We start from the raw sequence: 24529 nt of genomic DNA, 5'->3' as shown, positions 1-24529 counted from the left end.
TTCCATTAAAATTCTGATTTTGGATCATATTTTTTCCAATTTATTTATTTTTTGTAAAAGAGGAAAGGTGGAAGTGGTTATTTCCACTTTAAACAAAACTATTTAAGGTGGTACTTTTATTATTAGTAGATAAAGGGACTCTTGGTGCGCAAAAAATAAATACATTTGTGGAAGGATACATGTCTAAACTAAAATTCATCAAAATCTCCAAAATCACACTTAAGACATGTTTTGAAGACAATTGTCAGAATACTTAAATGAAGACAAATTACACACTTTACTTTTTTAAAAACATAATCTCAGTTGTAACAAGGGAAATATTAACAGGATATTACAGATTTCCCAAGTGACTGAAAATGGCCAATGTAATATCAGTATAAATATATAAATAAAAGTACCACTTAATTTGAACAAACCAGTGGTCAACTAAGTAAACAGGAAGTAGTTATTCAACAATGTTCCAGTATTTGGTGCACCTCAAAAGACCATGTGAACTAAACTCTGACCTTCTGACATTAAACCTAGCACCAGCATGTAACGTCTTTAGACTTGCAATTGATTGATTGACTGAAACATTTACGGTATACCGTATATGTACGGTACACAAATATGTGTAACAAGTTGTAGTTGCATTATAAAACACAACATTGCAGCTTAAAGTTGAAAATGTTTTTACTGAAACTATTTTGAAACTTTTAAGTGACAAATTACAGTCACTTGATAGAAAGTTGACATCAACATTGAATTATCCAACAACACTGAGCTGTTGTTTAAAAAGGCACGCAAGAAAACCGTCATAACTGATCTCAGTACAGTAACTAATCAGAGTCCCAGGTCTGTAGCAGGTCGTCCCTGCTGTCACTGGTCTTTCTTTATAGATGCCCTGTATATATTAATGTTTTGTTTGTCATCACGGTGCACAAGCTCCACATTAAATCTACTTGGCAGACATTCCTCATAGAAAGCTGGAGTCCTGTGCTCTTTTCGCATTTTGGACGAGAGATATACCACGGCTCCGTTCTTGCACAAATGAGCTAGTGTCTCCACTAGCAGTGGGTAAGTCTCTGGGAGGTAAATTATATCTGCACAAAGCACCAGGTCCCAGTCAGAAGGGAAGTTCATGTGGTCCTCACCCCACGACAGAGGGAGGACGGTGGGAGGAGTGGTAGGCCAACCGCTGGATGGCATGTTAGCAGAGACGTTGGCCTGAAGGTGAGGGAGAGCCAAAGGAAGGTCTGTGAGGGTCACACCTGCACCTGAAAAGAGAAGAAACTGTGATTCCAATGTGCTGTCGATAAAACGTTCAACTCAAGATGCTCTACACACTGCAGGTATATCTTATTTACAGATGGATGCACCACATCGAGCACATGTATTTATGTACTGTACATTTGTAAAACATTTCAGGATATTTTGACTGAATAAGTGACAGTGGTGAGTTTTCAACATGGACGCTGTAGGAACACCTGTTGTGGCAGCTGCGGACAAGTTTGCAGTGCCTCTGAAACTGTGAGTTACATATATGTATGAAAATATGTGAAACAAATGAAGGGACATAAACAACCAGCAAGGGAAGGTTCAGGATCGCGTCATGCAACTCATGATCATTAACATGAATGTACTCATGTACGCAGTGCAGACAAACTTAAAGGGGTAACAACATACCGAGGCGTGCTGCCAAGATACCGACCACCCCAGTCCCTGCTCCCAGCTCTATGATGCGCTTTCCTCTCAACTCCACCGACTGCTCCCCGAAGTAACAGCACAGGTGTAACGCCTGTGCACACACACAAATACACACCCTCATCATTAGACAAAACTCAAACTGACTTAGCTGGTATATATTCATAACGTCGTCAACAAAAACAAGTTGGCTCTTACTGCTTCCCAGACCGGTGCAGCCACGCCGAGGTTGGCACCAAACACCTGTCTTATCTTCAGCTCTTGACCGGCTAAACTGTAAACGGTATCTTGAGAAAATGTTTCAGCAAACAGACAGTCGTCAACAGGGAAAGGGTCGTCTTCATCCTCTGCACAAATCATGGTTGGTAAATGATATCGGTTCACTAGATACATATATGTAACAGCTATAACGTTACTACGTTAACGGCCACGAGCACACCGGCACCAGCCCTACGGTTGGTCGCCTTCCAGGTCAAGTAACATTAGCATTAGCTAGGTAATGGTAACTTATCTCAATTAGGTAGAGAACTAGCATTAAGTTACATTGGGAATGTAAAAAGCTTTTATGTGAGGTCGTCGCGAAATGAGAGAAAATGAGAATGGTTCATTAGCCATTTAACGCTGTCTGTTTAACGCATGTTAGCTAGGTTAAGTTAGCTAACAGTGTTAACAGCTGACTTAGCTGGGGTTCTGTTTCGCCTTTTTAATTTTGGCCTACACTTTCAGAGAAAGCTAGCTATGAATTATACTGGCCATACATTTTATCAAATATATCAACGCTAGTTCTATATTAAATGAAACTGGGTGTTTATAATTAGTTATCTCAACATTGTAAATATGGGGTTATACAAGGCTTTTACTTTGACATTCAACACAAACACGCTTAGTTTCCGGGTTAGAGGACCTATCAAACCCCTGAAATGACATTACAGAGGAGGAGCAGTACGGAGCACCTTAAGGGTCACCTCAGGAATACATTTGCGCTAATCGTTTGGTGTATAAAACACAAAACAGTAAAAATGCCAATCACAAAATTGTTTGTTTTGTATATTAAGTTTACAATGATATAAAAAAGCAAATCCTCACATTTGAGAAGCAGAAACTATAAAATGTCTTTGCTTGAAAAGTGATTTACACGATTAATCAATTATCAAAATGGTTGATATAATGTATAGTCAACCGATCGATTGATTGTTTCAGCTGTATTTATGCATCAACACTGCCGTTCAAAACACACAAAACACCGTCATGTTCCAGGTTTATTTAAAAAAAAACCCCAAGACAACTCGATATCTTCTCACCCGTTTTGTTTGGAAAACAAAACTGAAGTAGAGTACCACTAAGACATAACCATTTTTCACACACAACTTCACATCAATGACAAAGATGATTTAACAGGTGTATAAAGTGTAGAGTCGAGTATAGATATGTCAAATAAAGCTCTTCATCATTTCAGCTTTTCAGTCTTTATAGAACACAAGAACAAGTAAAGAACTTCCGACACATCCAACTAAAATGTAATGTGTCCAATCTGAAAATAAAATAAAAATCATAATGCTGTCTTCATACGTCTGCTTGTGTTGGACTACATCACAGCTTTCAGTGGAAAGGACAATAACTGTTGGGTTCAGACTGCAGATACACTTTACTTGAGACAGAGCACCTCTGAACCTCTTGATTATTTGAAGTTATTAAAAAATAAATAATTCTTTTCATCATACAGATGACAGTAGTATTACATCCATAACACAACCACCCTCCCCTCCCCCTCAGGCCTCAATATGTGCAAACTGCAAGAGTTTAAAAAAGGTAGCACTTGATGCAAGGACCATGACGAAACAAAAACAAGTGTTTTAAAACAAGCACTTCATGACAAGTGCAGCAGGTGTGACACAGGTATGAGTTTAAAGTTAGTGGATGAATTGGAGGAAGCTCATGGCTGTCTACACCCCCTCAGGCTGACAGTGGAGTAACACCATCTCAGTACTAAATTGGGGAGTAGTAAGGGATAAGTAATACAACAAAAAAAAAACAGGTGGTCCTTAAACCAAAGGAATATTTTTGGTACTTAATGATTACTACTACTTATATATAATATCTGGTACTGTTCTAATACAAAACATTTTCTTTTAGTCTTCCAAGGTAAAATACTGAGCCAGGACATAAATGTAATGTATTAATGTATGAATTTGCAGTAAAATGAGATCTACTGCATATTTCTCTTTCACCAACATTGGTTCTTGTCACATCTTCCTCACAGAAACAAAACGTTTGCAATGACGCTGGACAGAAACGATGCATTGTCACACAACAAACGTCACAATTCGTGCTTTGAGTTCAAGCAGAGGATGTTCTGCTTTAGAATTTAAACATTGGTAGTCCATTTTTTATACACCATAACGTGTTTTCTTTTGTTAAGACACATATGTCGACATAGTCTGGTTCGACACACCTCCTGTCACAGAGTCTTGGCGATTTGGGTGCGAGTCACTTGATAAAATAGCCACGGCTAAAACAGACTGTTGATTGTTTCTTTCATTAAAATCAACCACAACACATCTCCACATAGCCCAAAGTGCACCTGCAAAGAGACGTGGAATTTTTCTTTTTCTTCGTTTCCCGGTGGGTATGAAAGGCAGTCAGCTTTGTTTTCAGTTGAACCGAGACCCAAGTCCAAGTCCACACAGATGCACAACAAACACCCACACAGAAAACAAAAGCCAGAGGAATGCATAATTAAAACTTGGTTCCAAAAAGAATAATAATTAGAACAATGACTATGATAAAGAGGATCAAAATGACCAGCATCTTTCTGTTTTTCTTCTGATACTGTTCCGCCTGCAAAGAAAATAAAGAAAATATCAAATTCACTTGCCTTCAGAAAAAACATTCAGTGTCTTAACATCATGCGACACAGTTTAAATGGATATGTTAACTGGTGGTTGTTGTTGCTGTTATCAGAATAGTAGATCACATCATAATCGTGTCTTTAGCCTGCTGAAAGCTTTTATTAGCTGAAGTATCTAATAACCCAGGAAATAAATCTTTCATTTTATAGCAATCTGAAGTGTACATTTGAGATAAAACCTAATCAAAAAAAGTAAATATGCATACGTCGACATGAGCATTTTGTGTTTACCTTTTGTAACTGTTTCAATCCATCTTCTGTTTTAACACAAGCCTGCTCCACATTGAAGTCAATTCGGTCAAGAACGGTGCCCTTGAGGATGAAGATGAGAGGATTTTGTTAGCAGAAGAAAATTATTTTAGTTGTAGAGTCTTCATTTTTACACAATGGTAATGTTGTACGTTAGCAGTGTAGTTAGGAGTTTGGTGCAGCACTGCCAAACACCTTCTAATTGTGGGTTTGCTTTGACTTCAATAATTCTCATTCAAGCTTTTTTGATACAAATACAAAATATGAAATGTCAGTATGTCAGCTGCTTCATACCTGTTCCACCACCATTCCAGCCAAGTCCCGGAAAATCTCATTCAGATCTGAGATGGACTGAACTATTTGTCGGATCTCCCTCTCTCGTTCTTCAACCATAACTGTGTTCTCTTCAACCAGCATCAGCTGGTCGTCTGTGAACCCCTGAAACCAAAGAAAGGAAAGAATAAAAGTAGGTGATTTTATAGGGATACAATTATTACACATGTAGCCTCAGTAGACCAATTTTCATTTTATGTCAAAATTGAAAACAGATGCTTGTTTTTCTCATCTCATCTATACTCACTCATAATATGAAGTATTTATTTTTAATTTATTTCTGCTTTTATTGTACTGTATACAGGACACCTGAGCAAAATGGAGGTGGAACTCTCAATGGGGTTTATTTAAACGACTTAATGAATTTTAAAAAGCCAGTCACCTTGTCATATACAGCTAAATCTTCATCTTCTTCCATTAGGGGTCCAGAGTCAAAAAAGTGCTTTGATCTTTCCTCACGGTTCTTCATACCTGGAATGTAAACCAATGCCATGATGCTTAGATGGCATGAAAAACAAACAAAAAGAGATATGAGAATTTGCACATCTTACGTTTTAGGTAGCTGGACTGTGTGTGCCTGAAATTGGTGGACAGCTCCTGCAGGCTCTGTGCCAGTGACGAGACCACGTTTCTCAAAAGCCTCTCCTCCTGCTCGGTGCAGTGGCCACAACGAGACTGCAAACCCGTCACAGCTCGCTGGCATCGATGAAACATCTGCAGTGAACACAGAATGAGTGCGTGAATTGGAAACGAACCCCTCCTGTTTCATTTCAAACTGAAATATTGTCAGATGTGTCCATATCCACTCCCTCAGACAGCCAGCGGACAGGCCGTCAATACTATATCATGTTCTTATGACTTTGTGCTCAAGTAGAAACATCTGCCAATTACAATTTTTATTTTTTTACAAATGACCTTTTACCTATAAAAACAAGCATCATCTGGTAAATGACTGTACCTGTGTAATCTCCTGCGTAGTGATTTCTATGGCATGCTCTTCCTCACTACTGTCATCAAGTGTGGGACGATTCATATGCTTGTCATGAAGTAAGGCCAGGTCCTTCATCTTCTGCCGAACCCGCGTGATTTCATACTGAATCTGAAGGGAAATACTTGATGGTTAAAAGCCACGTGACTTTACTTTGAACACAAACCATTGGGCTCACACAGAAAATTTCCAACCAAACAGATGCATTTGTGAGCTTTAGGTCTGTTAAGTAGAGGTAATGTATTTGTTTGGGTCAGGTAGGCCTGTTTTACCTCATCAACCCCTTCTATCCATTTGGGGGGCAGTTTCCTGGTGACTCCGATGGCAGCTTCAGGATCCAGACTAATTCCTGACACCAGGGCCATTCGATCATCGGCCAACTTAAAAAACAAATTATTCTATTAAAACATTGTATTTATTTTAATTCAACATGATGATGATGATGATGATGATGGTGTACCATTTTATGCGTTTTAAGTAATTCTACCACGAAGGGAAACAACAGTACCTCATCAAGCTCCTAATGTGATTGGCAGATAGCAGAGTGGTCCCATCCAATAGAAAACAAGGAAAAAGGAGAGAAAGGCAGAAGTAACAGAAAGTGAGCCCCGGAAAAATCAGCAGTTAATACCAAAGAAAGTGTTTTTGCATCCACTGCCATCAACAATGAATTACTTTGAAATGAGAACGATAATTACTGTACAGCAGAGGTTCATAAGGTTTGACTGTTGAAAATAAATGTAACCATTTTCCTTTCAGTCACATTTGTCCTTTATGTGTGTATGTACAGATGTGTAGAACTAGTGTGAAGGCAAAAATAAATCATACTTATCCAGAAAGTAGTTGCACAATAATTCCAATTTAAACAAATTAAATGTAAGAAACAGCGAGAATAAAGAGAACGCAGAAGCGGTTAAGTCTCAAGATCACCTGAGTTAACGAAAGGAAATTATGTATTCTAGTATTCATTCATTCATTATCATCTTCAGTGATTCATTGGTAACTAAAACCTTACTGATGTGACTTGTTTTGGATAATTATGTCTCATGTGTCGTCTTGTTTCAACTGAAAAAGTTATTTTAAACCTGAGTGTTCAGCAGGTTCAGTAAGCTGAACTTGCACCTTCTAATAGCAAACAAAGTAGTTTTAGTTGAGTCAGTGCAAACATATTTCAAGAACTGCCTGTGGATATGCAAAAAACACCTGTGTTACATATTTTTAGTTTGTTAGCTTGACTGCTCTAAAAAGTAAGTAACACATTTCCAATTCAGACAGAATTTTACCACCAGTTAATGTGCCTACATCATCTCTGTGACATTGGTGGAGAGTGCAGAGACATTTAAATCAACAGAGTTTTAAAACATATATGGACGAATCCTCATACAAGGACAACGGGACCAAATACGGTGCAAGACAAGTGAGATATTAGACTTAAAAAAAACAACAACATACTTTTCCATATAAACATTTTACATCTCTATTTGAGCCACATGGCACACAATAGAACAGTATAATAAGTGTCCAGTGAGAGTGTGAATAGGTCTTCTTGGTAAGAAGATCTTGAGTTCACAGGAGACCGTCTGCAAATACAGAAAATTGCGGCTCTATTCCAGGACCTGAAGAGATCCTTCACTACTCTTCACCATACACCAATTTACTTTTTAGAAGGCCACTAGCTAAAGCTATTTTCTATTAAAGAATGTGGAATGATGATGTACAAGCTGAAGTTAAAAACAGGATCAAAAACATGAATCCACGAGCCAGGAGGGTCTAGCTATTCAACCAAATTGCATAACGGCATCACCTTCTGATGGAGTAATCGTTTTTACTCTCAGTAGGAGAAATGAGCAGTTCATCTGCCGAACACAGCAGCTGCAATATCGGGCATGAATCTTACTCTGAGCGTACTTGCTGATGTTCCTGAGGTAAACCCCAGCACACCACGATGCACTGTGTCACACACAGAGATGCACTAATAGACTGTCTGTCCAGGAGCCACAGCCATTTAAAAAGGTCTCCACTCAGTAGCTGATTTGTCTGTCTTATTGGAAGATCAGCCTTTCCAAGGCATCAGAGAAAACCCAATTTATTGTTGTTCACTCTGCTCAGTAGCTGAAATTCAGTGGCATATTTTGGGAAATGCAGAACAGAAACATTGCATGCCTCTGGGTGTACAGGCTGGCAGAAATGAATCTACCTAAGCGAGCAGTTAAGTGGTTAAAATGTTCACAACGGAGTGTGAATGGTCACACACACCCTACACCTGTTTGCTGCTCTGTGTATCTGGCCGCCACTCCTGGACACGTAAGGTGAACTCCAGCACAAACACAGGAGAGCTGTAAACTGTTCATGCTCGAGTTTCCAAAAGGTGCCGGGAATGAGAGGACTACCTTGTGCTTTGTTGTATTACAAACTGCAATGGAGTTTACCTGACAGTACGCAAGTAGATACTGACATGGTTTTCATATTAGGGTTAAGCATTTATTTGAACATGACTATGAATAGGAATAACTTGTAAAGAACAATGTGATCCCATCCGCTGGATCCATATTAGCCCCGACACTGACTTTATCATGCAAATTGGCCGGATGTGACTGATCAACATTAAATAATTTCATCATCAATGTCCTGATAAAATTCACTGTTTCGGCTACTGCATTCATTCAGTCACGGCAGGCAGTTTTCATAATGGCTTAATTAGACATGAACCCAACAAGGTTTATTAGTATTTCTGAATGACAAACAGCAGTTTTCAGGAATCTTGTGCAGCAATTTTCCTTGCTTCAGTTTGTGTCACACATTTACAGTACAGGAGAAAACCAGCTACATCCTAGTGGAGCAATCAATTACAGGTTACAGGCACAATTTGATCCAGACCAGATCAAACTACTATGTGGAGGGCATAGCACACTTTCTACAAAAGAGGAATCTATGTGGACATTAAAAAACATGCTTTAACTTTCTCAAAACCCCACCCAGTTTACACCACTATTTCACAAATGTATCTTGTATCTTAGGAATGCAGACAGATCTTTAGCAAGTTCTTATTTCCATAGTTTAAATTTACTGTAGACATTTAGCTTTTAAGAGCTGACAAATTTGACTGCACATCCCTCTTCATCCTCCTCCATCACCTCGCTGAGTCACATTAATCAGTCATGAGGTGAAATTACGCGGCACCGAGATACTACCGGCATAGAAACCTTCCTGAATAATGATTAGCAGCTACTAACACACACTTGTATCTAGCTAACACAGCTCAGTGACTGGCTATATGCAAACACACACAGAAAAATGTCAAAACGATGCAGACCACTCACCGCAGCATTGCTACGTGTACTCAGACGGGGGTCGTATGTACTCACTTGCTCAGCCAATATCTGCCGGTTTTGGATCGCATTGTTCCGCATTAACAAGAAGGCATCGGTCAGACGCCTAGTGGCCATGACTGCCTTGCTTGATATCTAAATTAACACTGGACAAAGTGCGGATCAGGCGATGATTTATTAAATTACGTCCACTTCCGCTGACCCGCTGCTAACACACCGCTAGCTTTAGCTTTGCCTGCGATGGATGATAAGGAAAACTCGCGATACAGCGCCTACAGTGGACAGCAAACGACCTTAATAATATTCATCTGTCAAGCATCTCTAATACTTAAGTTAAAAATGAGAAACATGACGGACAGTTTCTTCTCAATTTTTGGGGGATTTAACGTTAGATTAGTAGCGTTGTTCCGCTTTGAGCAGCTACGGAAGTAGGAAAACGTAAACACCTGCGCAGACGGTTTCTTCTTCTACGACTCAATTACTGCAGCTGTTAATTGTGACTGAGGCACATTATCGCCACCTACTGCCTCGGCGAGGAGACAGTAGTCTGTCTCTCTACATAACAGATACACAAATTTAAAACTCCAAATACATAATATACTACAATACAGGCCAGTATGGGATACTGCGACTATCTTCAGGATTGTTCAAAATAAACTTCATTCTTGACTTCAGAAACAGTAGTTTGACAAAACAATCCAAGGCTTTGTGCAAGTTTCTCTGTGCTCATCTTAAATCTGAGTTTAAGACACTTGTATGGACATGATATTGTGACATCACAACTAGCTTGGAAGCCAATCATGGTCCAGCATGCAACGCACACAAGGATGGAAACCTGAAACCTCGAGTGCCTATACAGAATGGACTGAACATCAATTCTGGATTTTCAATGAGGATGAAGGAGTACATGTAGGTTTAATTTTAAGAATTCTAAACTAGGAAATTGATTAATTTGTGGAAAAACCACATCAGATTATCATTAGTTAATATGCCAAGCAGAGTATTTTCTATATGTCATTAAAACACGGAGGAGATCTTTAAGCCTCAAGTCTTAAGCCCTTAAGCCTTAAATTCATTTCTGACATTTTCAAGGTCCACTTATTCACTGAAGAAGACTCCGCAAACAGTTAGTAAGTGGACCTTGAGTTGTCAAACTATGACTTGTTGTATATTTTTAAAAAAAAGTCCATGTCAAACATAATTCTCGTGTTATACATTTCCATGATTTGTATGTGATTTTCAGATCCCATGTGAAAACAGCATGTCATGAGTAATATTATGGGTAAAACAGCATTTCATATGTGATAAATGTACGTACGATAAATCACGTGTGGTTCCTTCGTTTCTTTGTCCACATTGCTTTCAGATACGTAGATTATGCTGTAATGACTTAATAGCAGACAGGTACCTGCAGTGTCACTGACTCACCAGAAAACCTTTGACCTGCCAACCAGTCCTCTACTCCGTTTGTGGGATTTTATCTTCAGTGCATTAGGCTCCTCACTGCTCAGCACATCTAGGCCTATTTATTTTTGACAATGCTTTGTGGACCTCAGTCTTCCTTATGAAACAAAATGAGCTCATAGTTTGATTGTATATCCCTCTCTTAGCCTGTTCCTGTAGCCACAGACATGTCCTCAAATGACAGCTGAAGAAAACTATTTAAAAAATTAAATAATGGCAATTGGCAAAATCCCACAATTTATTTTGAATTTTAAGGCCCAGTCTGCGAGCTTTTCTCCTTCAACATCATGCATGTGAGTTTTCAGAGCCAGTTTATGAGTTCACATGTAACGTGTCGCTACATCTGCTCATTCACTCTGTTAACTCGGGGAACCAGAGAGCCGGAACCTCTCTCTGATTTTTAGGGCTTAAAGCCGCAGTATTTAGGAAATGTGCTGACTTGCTGGGAGGGTACAATGAATCAAACAAGTGCGCGTGCCTGCGCGTGCCTATTTGCGTTTGTGTGTGCGTACACGCGCGAGGCGGTGCCACTCACTGTAATTATGTCGCTAAAAGCTCCTCCTCCGCCCATTCTTAATCCCTTATATCCGCTAATACCGCGACAGACATTTACCCACAAGCACCAGCTGCCGTCAACCAACATATCAAAGTTGCGTGTTGTGGAGCTCCGCGTTTGGGACCGCTTTTTTCCTTTACCTCTGTGGACGCGCGAGGAGGGAGAAAGGTAAGGAGCCTTAAGAGTTCAGTGCTCTTCCTGTGTGGGTGACTGAACACCTGTGCGGCTCTAAGAGAGCAGACTCAATTAAAAAGTGGTGCCTGTCACTCAGTCAACAACCCTGGTTTCAGATTATAATCCTGTTTGATGGATGACCCTTTTAAAAGGTTGGTCTTAATTGATGATTTCTGATTTGCTTCGCCGGTTGTATAATACGTTGCTGATTAAGCTGATGGGATACTACATTATTAAGTGTTTTCTGTGTGATAGGAGACTTGTGCACACATTTGCCAGTACAACCCATATCTCTACAGGCTGGAGTTCAATTTCTTTTTCTTTTCTGCTGACAGTCTGTTGTCCATCACTGGAGGCAACTCCTCCTCTTGCCAGATCTTGTCACAAACCTTGGACCCATTTCCACATTTCTAAAGGTGTGAACTAATACAAGTACAGCTGGTTTCACCTGTGATTCCTCAGGTATAGAAATTAAGCTCCAGACTGTCTGAATATATCTCAAAGAGGGCAGCGTTAAATGTACTACAGTCATGTGCAATCCAAGGAATGTAGGCAAACCAGTTCATGTGAGTCACTGCCAAAACAGTGGCTGACCTGAGCCCTGCAATACGAAAGACTGCCTCCTTGTTTCCTCTCTGGAGGTTAGCACCTCATCCTCCCTGTCATCTCTGCGATTGTCACTGTTTTCTCTTTGCTCACTCAGCTGATCGGCATGGCCTCGTCTGACGACACAGAGGGGTCTCTGACTCCTGTGGATTTTATCCAGCTTCAGCATTACATGGAATGTAAGTTTCACCTTCTCACTTCACATCATTTCAACAGTTATTAATATTACCGGCATGTCAACACTGCATGTACAACATAAAGAGACCAGTTGAAGAGGTGGTTTTCAGGCTGTCCTTGCTGTGGAGTGAGGTACAGCAACAAGACAATCTTTCTGTTGGGAAATCAATAGATCAATAGAAATATTTATTATAGTGTACAAATGCCTTTATATCCACTTATGACTGAATATGTGTTTATAAAGAATAATGATTTGCAGTGGTGGAATGAATTTGAATACATTAAATCAAGTACTGTTGCTTACAATTTTGAGGTACTTGTACTTTACTTGAGTGTTATTATTCTATGCTACTTTATGCTTCTACTCCACTACATGTCAGAGGGAAATATTGTACTTTTTACTCCGCTACATTTATCTGACAGCTACTTGCTGATTAAGATCTTATAAAATGTGACACACTGTTACAGATTAAACCACCCAACTGTATATAATGTTATTAAAATTAGTTCCAGCTGCAACATTAATGCATCAGTAATAATAATTACATAATTTACTGTTGCATATATAGAGGTCTTTTACCTTTGATACTTGATAAGTATATTTAGTTACTGCTACTAGATCTGATTGACGATTTGGAACAATGCAGTGGTGCGGTATAACATACAGTGGTTAGATCACTGACTTATGAATGTAGAGGAACATACAAAGACAAGAAGAGAGTTGGGGAGAGTGTAACTACAGTTGAAGAAGAAAATATCACACACTTAAATCAATCAGAATACTCTTTTAGTATTATTCTTTCAGTTGATATGTCCAGCACAGGAGAGTTTGATTTAAAAGTGCATTCTGATTGATTTCAGTGGACAAACTCTTCTTTTACCTGATGCATCAGTGACTAACTTGAATGTGTTTCCAGTTGCTTTCAAACTGTCTCAGATCTCTCCTTTGGGAGATCAATCGCTTTTCACAAAAAGTGAAAGCAGCAGAAGTCGCTAAGCACCGGACATCTGCATGGTAATATTCACATATTCATTCGCCATCAACACAGAAAACACTCCACAGTGTTTCTCTGGAGGGTCGTTCAGCATCAACACAAAAACACAAACAACATCTCTGAAATGTAAGTGCATGCTTTTGTGTTGGAGCTGACGCAGAATTTGATAGACCTGTTGACAGGAAACAAAAAGTGGTACAGGGCTAAAAATATTCTTCCATACACTCAGAGGCTTTGAAAGAAATGAAATGTGTGTAGGCTTTTAGTGTCGGGGGGGAGGGGGGAGTGTTTGCACTGTAGGATAATGGATGAATTGATAATTACACCTGCTCCTCTCTGGACCTGAGAAAAGCTCAGCTGTGTGTTGCCTTTGACAGCAGAGTCCACGTCCACCATCAGTCATGATCTCACATGTGTTTCCTGTTTTAGCACTCAGGAGCCTTGTAATCAATGTGTGGGACAAATGGCAAATAGACAAAGAGCTAAGTTGGTTACCGAGCGTCTCTGTTCATATCAGACTGCACAGATTCACATCAGAGAAATGTTATCGGCATTAGATTTGATTCTTTTCTTGTGTCCTTTTTGATTTGTTCATTCACGCACTTTCTGACTTCTCCGATGCTCTTTGCAGACAGCAGTCTGAGGGTGAAAGATGTGATTAAGGAGTTTCACCCTGGCGGGCGGCTGGCCCAGCACAGCTTTGGGGAGGTGAGCTTTCTGGACAATGATACATGTGATAACACTTTAGTATAGGTAGTAGGTAGTAATTCCTCATTTCTTGTAATGCATTTTGTTTCCCGAAAAGAACAATTCAATTTGGTATTAATTACAGTGAAAATAAGAATGTCTCATTTAATATTGGAAACATCACTCTACATATATGTAGTAATTTTCTACTAGACTAGATATTTTTGCACTTTTATTAATTTGCAGTGAACCAATTGATCAGTGTGTCTTTTTTTTTCTAGGAAACTTCGTAGGAAATGATCCAGAAAATTATAGTCCCGCTAAAATGAAGCATTACCATGAATGTAAATGTTCCACTAACACGTAATAGTTTCGAGTCTCCTGACAGTGAGTTTAATTTCTCTCCACAGTGCGTCGATGCAGTGGGATTCTGTCTCTTCCTCAAGACCTACCTAGAAGTGGAAGACTTCCCTGCAGATTTCTGCCAGCGCCTTTTTCACTATTTTCAACATGTAGAGCAGGACGGGCCCTCAAAGAGCCCTCTGCCCAAAGCAGGTAAGTTATTTTGAAAGCCCCATCTTATTTTTACGTAACAGCATTAAGCGAGTTGTTTAGAGGAAATGCACTGAGCTCTACGGTCAGAGTAGTGTGGTTGGGAATGTAACACAGAACTTCCCGAAAATAATCAAAGAAAGAAGGAATGCTACAAAGATTATTTCCTGTTGGACACTCTGTCTGTTTCTTTATCTTGTAGTGCTGCGTCAGAGGAACAAGGCCGTGGGCGTAGCTTTGGAGATTAGTGCACCTGTTCCAATAACAAAACCCATGATAAAATATTTGCTTTTAGACTGCAGTTCTGCATTTACATCCAGAACTAAAATAAAAATCATGAATGTTTGAGACCTCAGTAATGCGATAAAGGTTACCAGTTTGGTCAAAAGGTTCTGTACGTTTCTTTATTTTCAGGTGGGGTCTTTCTCCGTGATGTGTCCTGTTACTTCTCAGTGCTGGAGGAGGGACAGCCCCGGGAGAAGCTCGAATGTTGGTTTCATCTACCTTTTGGAACAATTTGTGACATGTTTATTGCAGTGCAACTGCATTTAATGTACATTCACCACTGCTGAATGATTAAGACTGATGATTTGGTCTGAGAAAGTGAGAAAAACAATGGTTGGACCACTGACTGACTTTGTTTTGTTTCTAGTTACTTTCAAACTTTACGATAAAGACGGCAACGGACTCCTGGACAGCTCAGTAAGTTGCTCAAAATCACACACAGGTTTCTCTAACTGCTCTGTGTTTATGACATGTGTCTAAATGAACAAAAGATGTACATTTATTGTTTGCAATTAGTTCTGCTAAATGTCAAAAAAGTTACATTGTTCTGTTGAGAATATTTCGGTCAATGTATAGCAAATTAAGATCAGTGCGTCAAATATGAGGGGTGACAGGTGGTCTTGGACCCCTTAACTAAAACATATTACCCCTCTGAAATGTCAAATTATTGGGGATTCTCAATAAGTAAGCTAATTATTTTCTCTCTGTACTGTAAATTACGTTATTTACGTTACATTAAGTTGAAATGTTGAAAGGTGAAGGAGCAGCACCGACAAAGCCTCTGACAGTGAACATCCAGCTAATGTTCCACAGATGGAAACATGGATATAATATCAGTGCCGCCATCACAAATTTGTCCAAACTATAAATAAATGCTAGTTAATACATTTAACCTCTAGTCATGCTGCTCCGCTGCATATTTTAAAATAAACCCTGTTGTCTCTCCATCAGGAGGTGGATCGTATAATCACCCAGATGATGCGAGCTGCTGATTACCTGGGCTGGGACGTGACTGAACTCAGACCAGTATGAGTCTCTTTTTTTCATTTTTAAGCTTGTATGACTTTTAATTCAATCAATCATGAAGTCTCTTTCAGAAAACATCTTCATGAGGGATGTGAAAACTTAATATTTTCAGTCAGTCAGAATGAGAGCTTAAATACAGCAGCTGAGAGATGCAAAAGGACGGTTTCTGCACAGGAGTTAGATGATGAATAACCAGTGGGTGTTTTTGTGATTGGACAGGTGCTCAAGGACATGATGACAGCGATCGATGTGGACGACAGTGAGACTGTCACTCTGGAGGAATGGGTGAAGGGAGGCATGAACAACGTGCCTTTACTTGTTCTGCTTGGACTGAAGGTGACAGAACATCGACTTCACATACAACACTTTCCCTACAACCTCCTCTGTTTTGTCTTTCGCCTTGTCCTTCTTAACGTCTTTTTGTCTTCCCCTCGCCCACAGATGACCGAGAGGGACGGGCAGCATATTTGGAGGATGAAGCACTTTAACAAGCCGACCTACTGCAGTGTGTGTCAGAGCATGCTGCTCGGGCTCGGGAAGCAGGGACTCTGCTGCACTTGTAAGAGCTCACAGTCGCCACCAGGGGGCAGCCACGCACCTCACATACAGTACAAGTGAGGTGGAGGAGTCCCACCTTTTCTAGGTCACTTGTACTGTCTGTTATTCATCAGTGTCACTGCAATTTCTTATGTATAAGAACACATATATTTTGCTATATAATGATATAAGTTTTAGTGGAGAAAGCTTTGTCTTGAACTCAGTCACCTTGGTAATATTTGTTTTTCTTCTTCAGGTTGCAAGTACACCGTCCACAGTCAGTGTGCCAACAAGAATCCTGAACCTTGTGCTCGCACCTTTGTCAAATCTAAAAAGGAGATTGATGTAAGCACCAAAACGAACCCCACTTCTTCTCCAGTTCCTTATTTATTTATTCCGTTTTATTTTTGTTTTTCAAATTCGTAGTTACATTTACAGGAGCATTTGAGTTTTAAGTCTGGTGAAATTCTACATTTTTGTTATTTTCAACAATCCCATGAAAACAACCAACCAAAACCAATAATACATTAGTTCTTCTCTCAATACTTTCCGACTTCCCTATGGTGGCAGCCAGCTCAAAGTCCGTTTGTTCCTGCTGAAGATGTTCATCTTTAAAAACCAGTCACAAATATACATTAAAATATACAGTGTAGTATCATTTTTTAAAAAAAACTCAAATTTTCTAAAACAATGGGGCATAGTCGTTTTTGGCAAATATCACCCAAAAAAGAGTGAATTGTGCATTTGTTGGGGACTATTTTCAGCTGCGGACTAATACACATTTCTAATGTGTATTTCCGGCAGCAGGGTGGTGTTTGTGGGGTTGACTGATAAACTACAGTGCTTGCGTCCAATGTAATGAACATGTCACCCAGTGCAACAGTGTGGCTCACTGATATGTTTTTTATAGTTTATGGACAACAATGGGCCTCTAGTTTAAAGTCACATTTAAACCAAATAAGGTGGACCTTGTGTTATTTTTCTGTTACTCTTTTCAAGGTCAAGAATGAACTGAAGGCTCATATTTGTCATGTGAATACATCCATGTCAGTTCTCTTTGTACCGACCAAAAACCCAAATGGCAACAACATTAAACACATTAACAACAGGGAACATCACAGTGCATTAGTCAGCAATAAGTGCAACCCATCAGTGCAGATTACAGCTGGTACAGTCTGCTCTGTACATCTGTTAAATGTCCTAATTTTGCACAAGCGTGGACAATGATGCGTTCACTGCCTTTTTCCGATGTAACGTCGCAGGCACAACTCACCCATCCACGCTAACTGTAATGCATCACAACAGTGGACTGGCCAAATTTCCTCAGCTACTTTTGGAGGTTTTAGGTGTCAGAGTGCTCCAGGGATATTTGATCTGGTGATGCACGTCTGCCTGTCAGTGGTTATCCAAAAAGTCATAAATCTGAAGCCATCTATAACTTCCACAGCTGCTCTAGGGAGGGTGTGGTCTGTGCTGATTCTTTTAAAGTCAACCATAACATCATTTTTCCTGCAGTCATTCAGGGCTGGCTTGTTGTTTGGCACCACTGTAGTGAACATTGTTGCTGGAGCTGAAGTTGGATAGCATCTTAAAACTTGTCTAGACATTATGAGTAGAAGACTGTTTGAAAACAAGTCTACGTAATTAGAAATGGACCAGGATGTATGAGGCATGGTATCTTAGCAATGTAATGAATTACACCCTCTTTTTCTACTGCTCTGTGTCTCAGGTGGCAGCTCACGACTGGATCAGAGTTGACTGTAACTCCACCAAGTGTCAGGTCTGCCACAAGAAGATCAAAACTTTAGTGGGGAGGCGTTGTGTGTGGTGCCAGGAGATGGTGAGGACTATTTTTAATTTTTTTTTGTGGATAATCATGACTGAATTACAGACGATGTTCACTGAGTCTCGTCTCTTTTTAAGCGCCATGATGAGTGTGTTTTCTCTGGCTTATCGGCCTGTGATTGTGGGCCCCTAAGAGATCATATACTGCCTCCGTGGGCCATATACGCCGTCTCAAAGGTAAAATACCAACCACCGTATATTTGGGTTTAGCAGATTTAGATGTTTAGGATTATTGTTGGTTAATTGTCCTTTGCTTCCTGCAGGAGGAGGACACCAGCTTGTTAAATGTCACCCCTGATGGCCACATCCTGCAGGTCTGCTGTTATCAAATCTTCCTACACACATTTATTCCTTTTCCAACTGTACACCCATGTGTTTTCTCTGTGAGGTCTCTTTCAAGTTGTCTGCTCAAGCTACCATCTGCATATCATTGCATTTTGGGAGAATCTCCAATTTTAGTGATTCGTTCTGTTATTTTTGTTGAAGATTTGTTTAAGAGGACTGCACCCATGTCTTTGTAGTCTGTTCGGCTCAAGTTCAGTGTGTTGGATGAAGTCATGGACAAATCCATCTGTCATGGTTATGTCCCATTCTGCAGGGACAAAGCCCACTGATCCGGTATTTAATCACCTCCTGTAAGCTAGAAAGGTGGCTGTTGGTTTGTTACCTCCTTCATAAAGAACAGCAGCTGTCAGGAGCTTAAAATCATGTTGGGTTCAATCTGTCAAGTTTCCATGGCAGAAAAAAGTACCAAAACACGTTTACTCCTGCAGCATAATCCACTTCTCCTTAAAATGTGTTTGTAGCTCAATTCAGTTAGATCCTTATTTGTACGTTTCAGTACATTTTTGAACATTCACTGCCAACATTTGTCTGTCGAATATTCCTAAAATGTAAAAATATCTGCCATGGCAATTACAGTATGTTCATATATGTTCATCATAATGTTTGAATATTAAAGAAAGCAACCGTTTTTCGCATGAGACACGACACAGACCTGAGTCTTTGGTGTAGAAGTCACTGTGCATGGTGGTCATGTATAAACCGAGACTATTTCCCCTAAAAACACAAAGTCTTGACAGTCTTGACAGCAGATGTTTGAATAATGCTGCCTATATGTAATATATATAATAACAGATTTTATATAAAATCTGTACAGAAGCCTGACTCACACCATGTGTCTTTACATATCATGTATGTGTTTTTCAGAGGAGTTACATAATCCATCGGATCTCAATCTGTCATGTATTTTTCTTCAGATTGTTCCTGTTCCAGACACCCACCCTCTGCTGGTGTTTGTAAACCCAAAAAGTGGAGGAAAGCAGGGTGAACGGTAAGCAGCTTAAAGTCTTCATATGTAAATTGTGTAACTTTCTTTTACCCCCAGTGAGAAAGTAATCTATTCCTTTTTAGAGTATGAATATGGCTCCTCTCACAGTCTGGGTGTTTTTGATGTGCCTGTGTTGTTTCTCTGTGTTTTTCTACAGAGTGCTCAGGAAGTTTCAGTACCTGTTGAACCCACGTCAAGTGTACAACCTGTCCAACGGAGGTCCTGCACCAGGGTACTGTACACTTTCACCAACTTACAGTTGGACTACACATTGTATTAGAGTTTCTTCACATTAATCTTTTGTGTCTTCAGACTACACTTCTTCCACAATCTGCATGAGTACAGGATCTTGGTGTGTGGAGGAGATGGCACCGTCGGGTGGCTCCTGGATGCTATAGGTACTGTAGGTCCTTTAGGGTTTCAGAGAGGTCATTAGGATAATCATCTCTCAAGGCTAAATAACATACCTGTGGTTTCAGACAAAGCAGACCTCCAGGTGCATCCTCCAGTAGCAGTCCTGCCTCTGGGCACCGGGAATGACCTGGCTCGCTGTCTACGCTGGGGAGGAGGTAAAACCATCAACACGTTAACCATTACAGAGGTTTTGGCACTGACATTGGAGCCCGTTGTTATACACTTTTTTTCTGCTTCTTCTGTAATCCCATGAAAGGCTACGAGGGGTCAGACTTGAGAGAGATCCTGAAGGAAATCGAAGCTAGCGAGTTGATTGCCATGGACCGCTGGAGCATCCAGGTGATACCAGACGACCCCCAAGAGGCCGGAGACCCCGTGCCCTACGAGATCATCAACAACTACTTTTCTATTGGAGTGGTGAGTCACGACCTCAGCAGGGAGGAATAATAACGTCACATATGATTACTGAGGGCTTCCTTTATCAACAAATACAAAGTGCAAAAAAACCCATTTACAATATGACTTTCATTTGTGTCCATGTGAGCAGGATGCCTCTATCGCTCATCGTTTCCACTCCATGAGAGAGAAACACCCCCAGAGGTTCAACAGCAGGTGAGGATTCAAACTAACTGGATGAACAAAGAGTGTTTTCTCTTGAATTGATTTTTAATGAAGTTCTTGTTCTCTCTTGTTTTTAAGAATGAAGAACAAACTTTGGTACTTTGAGTTTGCCACTTCTGAGACCATCTCTGCCTCTTGCAAGAAGCTGAAGGAGTGTCTCATGATTGAGGTTAGCTGCTGTGCCAAAACAACCAAATCATTTGTAATTCACATAATTTCCAGTGTTTTAAGTCTTGCTTCTGTCCAGTTGCATAAAAACAGAACAAGCTGTTTTGCCTCTCCACCAGTGCTGTGGGAGATCTCTGGACCTGAGCAGCATGTCTCTGGAGGGCATAGCTGTCCTCAACATACCCAGCATGCACGGAGGCTCCAACCTCTGGGGCGAGTCCAAGAAGCCTGATGGTGTGCCAGAGGTGGAGCACAGTGAGGTTATCACTGACCCTGAACTTCTTAAAACAATTTCACAAGGTGAGACTCGGCTGCTTGTCTGATTCATGTCTGCACTCTCCTAAATCACCTCATCTTCAGGGTCCAAATGTTGCCAGTAGGCCCTACCCGCCCTCGTGCCTGCAGATGCCATCAACCTGTTTTTAACACAGATTTAATCTTTTACTTTGAACTTGATCTGTGTGTGTTGTCACTCCGCAGATATGAGTGATAAGCGTTTGGAGGTGGTGGGGCTGGAAGGAGCCATAGAGATGGGACAGATCTACACTGGCCTGAAGAGCGCCGGGCACAGACTGGCACAGACTTCTCAAATTACCATCAGGTTGTGTGCTTTTACTTTTGACTTTTAACAGGCTCAAAAACAACCGCAGAGTGGAATCAAAACAGTCTTTACTAAAATTAACTTTATAAGGTAAACAAGGTGGAATGTGGCAGTTGTTTTGGATTACATTATCCTCCAATATCCCCCTCTATGCAATCTGGCATAAACAGATACACATTTGACATAATGTCTACATACAGTATAAATAGTACAGTATAATTAAATCTCACTTTCTCTCTCTCTCTCCCTGTGTGCAGGACAATCAAAGCCCTGCCCATGCAAATCGATGGGGAACCCTGGATGCAGCCTCCATGTACTGTAAGTGATATTAATCAATCTAATTCACTCAATTCAGCCAACTCAAGAGTCGAGACGCAGACATTACATATTAGATTCATTAAAGCCAGTGGTTACAGCATCGTGGTTCAATTTATTCATACATGTATTTTGATTACTGTGGCAGGGACACGTTACTACTACTCACTGATTATGCATGTGACGTAATTTAAAGTCAGGTAGGATTCAGTGCTCAGGGTGGATATTGGAGAGCTGAAATAACACAGGAAGTGATGTGTCTTCAAAGTAAAAGTACACATTTTGTTTATTTCTAAAGGGAAACGATCTCAAAGACAGAATATTTGTTTTACCAGACAATTTGGAAGGATACGTTTTTTGGGTAGCTTATAAATTACACTGAGCTGATTAGATCCATTTACAGGCATTTGAACACAAATAATTGTGTTTTTTTGTTTATTATAGATCCACATAACTCACAAGAACCAAGCTAACATGCTGATGGCTGCACCAACAAAACCATCCGGCTTCTTTCACCTCAAGTAGATTCCACTGCATCCTGCAGTCTGCTGCTGAGGGTCCAGGCCACCGATATTATTGTGAAAATGATGCAGGATGAGTATTTAAAAGAGAACGTCCATCGCTGAGTGTGTAACCGTGTGTTTTTATTATTAAGTATTATTATGTATGTCTTTTGCACTTAATCCCTGATATAATGTTAAATTATGTCAAAGTACAGACAGCATGCACTCTGATCGCTGCTATTGTGTGCCAACTTCAATGTAATGCATGATTCTTTTGTTGTTTTGTAAATAAAAGAGCGGAGCATGTTGTGTATCCACAGTATATGGATAAGGAATATATTTACTTATTTTATGTCATGATAGCTTTTTTTTTTGTGGTTAATCAAATTTACAGTTGTGTCTTGTTGAGTTTCATCTGTACTTCCTAATGCAGCTGGTGATGAACTGGCTCTGTTCAGCCTTTAGACGCTTACAGCAGCTCACCTGCTTCAACAACACTATCCTACCTGTCTGTTCTTGTGTCTTTCACCGTCAGTGTTCATCCAACTGAAAGAAACCTATATATTGTATTTATTTCAGTGTTTTTTACTATTTCTTAATTGCGGGTGAAACACCTAATTGAATGTGACTGAATGAGGTTTCATACAGATTTGCTCTACAGTTATAACAGAAAGTGCTGGGCAGAGTGGCTTTGCTATAGCTCTCGCAAACGTACCAAGTTGAGTTTAAAAAACACTCCATTGTATTTAAAACCATTAAGGTGTACTTGCCAATAGTAATGTTAGCTTCCTCTGTGCTGTCGTCCTGTAACTTTGCTGACAATTTATGTCTTTGCATCATCTTTGTAACAAGATTCTCCCATTGATTAGGCCTCTTCAGTCACAGTCACAAAATACACAGGAACCTCGGGAAATCTAATGAAATATTACCAATTATTAAGGTTAAGATTTTGTTTCTGTGACGTGCATTGTGTCTTCACCTTTCAGGAGTCAGTCTTGTGTTGGACTTTCAGTGTACTTGTATACATGTAACATGCTTGTATGTTCATTTATTATCTTGTCTTCATGTCAAATTGTGTAGTTGTCCTTTGCATATGTGTCTTGACAATATTGTTTCAGTGAGGCTCATACAGCATCACACTGACATCCTTTATTGAGTTGTCCTCAGTGTGTCTCTTTGTGATATACTGTCTGACCTTTTTACAGTGTATGTTGCAGCTGAATATGAAGCTCTGAAAGGTTTGGTTACACTGCAAAGCGACAGACCGCATTTTCATCTGAATCTTGAACTCTTTTAAAGGACAAATGGCAGCATGCTTGAAGGTTTACATGATCATAGAAATTGCAGATTGTATCAAATGTACCCCCATGCTTATCTGTCATAGAGAATGTTTATCAGCATTTAACAATGCTTACATTTCAAAGTATTGACTTGTGTATTTATTTGAAGTATTGTGTGTGTGTAGCATTTCTCTGCATGCAGCCTACTTATTGAAATTCTAAATCTAAGTTGCTTAATCTCCATAACACCAAAGCATGACAGGATACAGTGAGGCAGGCTTTGCATCAGTGTGGGAGGGAAAGCAGGAGGACTAATCCAGAAGTGGGGAAGAGAAGTGGCAACAGTAAAGGTTTAGTTTAGTGTAGATGGTGTGTGTGTGTGTGTGTGTGTGTGTGTGTGTGTGTGTGTGTGTGCGCGTGTGAGACAAACACACTCTTGGAAGAAGGCGTCAGACATCAGACATAAAGAGTGACTGACACTGAGGGTTGCGGATGATGGAGGAAAGGGCAGAGAGGGGAGTAATGAAAGATTAAAAAACATTTTCATATGTTTACACTGCAAATGAAAGTCAAAATACAAAAGGGATGATCCAGTGCCAACAAAGCAAGACAGAATGTATTCTGGTAAATGTCACCTTGTCTGGATCAGGAGTTTTATCTTTGTTTGGGATATTTATTCATAGACACTTGTTGGTCAAAATGTTGCTGAAATCTCATTTTACAAGATGTCCGTTACGAAGTCAGAATAGTTGTTGTTTTTTCATGTGGAAACATCCGCCAGTGCTAACATATGGTAACATACTGTATATAAACCAATTTTACATAAAATTGTTTGAAGAATATACAAGAAACAAAATAGAACAAGTCAGATCATTGTGGTCATCACAAAATGGGGCTGCCGAG

General features: G+C 40.0%; 3 protein-coding genes across 6 annotated transcripts; 1 reads left to right on the top strand and 2 right to left on the bottom strand.

The window, feature by feature from the left end:
* Positions 1–858: 858 nt before the first annotated feature.
* LOC139283384 (EEF1A lysine methyltransferase 3-like) lies at positions 859–2043 on the bottom strand. Its single transcript, XM_070903383.1, has 3 exons — positions 1882–2043; positions 1666–1777; positions 859–1256 (listed from the first exon to the last, which is right to left on the bottom strand). Exons 1-3 carry the CDS (start codon positions 2041–2043, stop codon positions 859–861), a joined length of 672 nt encoding a protein of 223 aa, XP_070759484.1.
* Positions 2044–2929: 886 nt separating this feature from the next.
* stx16 (syntaxin 16) lies at positions 2930–9761 on the bottom strand. 4 transcript variants are annotated; one of them, XM_070902647.1, is made up of 9 exons: positions 9482–9761; positions 6670–6681; positions 6434–6541; positions 6132–6272; positions 5725–5887; positions 5556–5644; positions 5135–5278; positions 4823–4903; positions 2930–4521 (listed from the first exon to the last, which is right to left on the bottom strand). In XM_070902647.1, the coding sequence occupies exons 1-9, from the start codon at positions 9605–9607 to the stop codon at positions 4420–4422; spliced, it is 966 nt and encodes a 321-aa protein (XP_070758748.1). In that variant the 5' UTR covers positions 9608–9761; the 3' UTR covers positions 2930–4419. The 4 variants fall into 4 exon arrangements, with proteins under 4 accessions (XP_070758748.1, XP_070758751.1, XP_070758747.1 ...); XM_070902650.1 differs by having other exon boundaries at positions 9527–9761; XM_070902646.1 differs by lacking the exon at positions 6670–6681.
* A 1821-nt stretch (positions 9762–11582) lies between these two features.
* Positions 11583–23772, top strand: dgkab (diacylglycerol kinase, alpha b). Its single transcript, XM_070903509.1, has 24 exons — positions 11583–11678; positions 12388–12469; positions 14094–14170; positions 14560–14704; positions 15116–15190; positions 15354–15403; positions 15938–16012; positions 16232–16348; positions 16454–16571; positions 16806–16894; positions 18279–18389; positions 18473–18571; positions 18658–18708; positions 19654–19727; positions 19882–19956; positions 20037–20122; positions 20204–20293; positions 20395–20555; positions 20686–20750; positions 20838–20928; positions 21047–21227; positions 21408–21528; positions 21786–21846; positions 22288–23772. The coding sequence occupies exons 2-24, from the start codon at positions 12397–12399 to the stop codon at positions 22366–22368; spliced, it is 2166 nt and encodes a 721-aa protein (XP_070759610.1). The 5' UTR covers positions 11583–11678; positions 12388–12396; the 3' UTR covers positions 22369–23772.
* Positions 23773–24529: the final 757 nt, after the last annotated feature.

This window comes from Enoplosus armatus, chromosome 3, assembly GCF_043641665.1.
Source record: "Enoplosus armatus isolate fEnoArm2 chromosome 3, fEnoArm2.hap1, whole genome shotgun sequence".
In the NCBI taxonomy this organism is placed as follows: domain Eukaryota; kingdom Metazoa; phylum Chordata; class Actinopteri; order Centrarchiformes; family Enoplosidae; genus Enoplosus; species Enoplosus armatus.
Note: the sequence above shows the minus strand (reverse complement) of the source record. Positions and strands in the feature narration are given on the sequence as shown.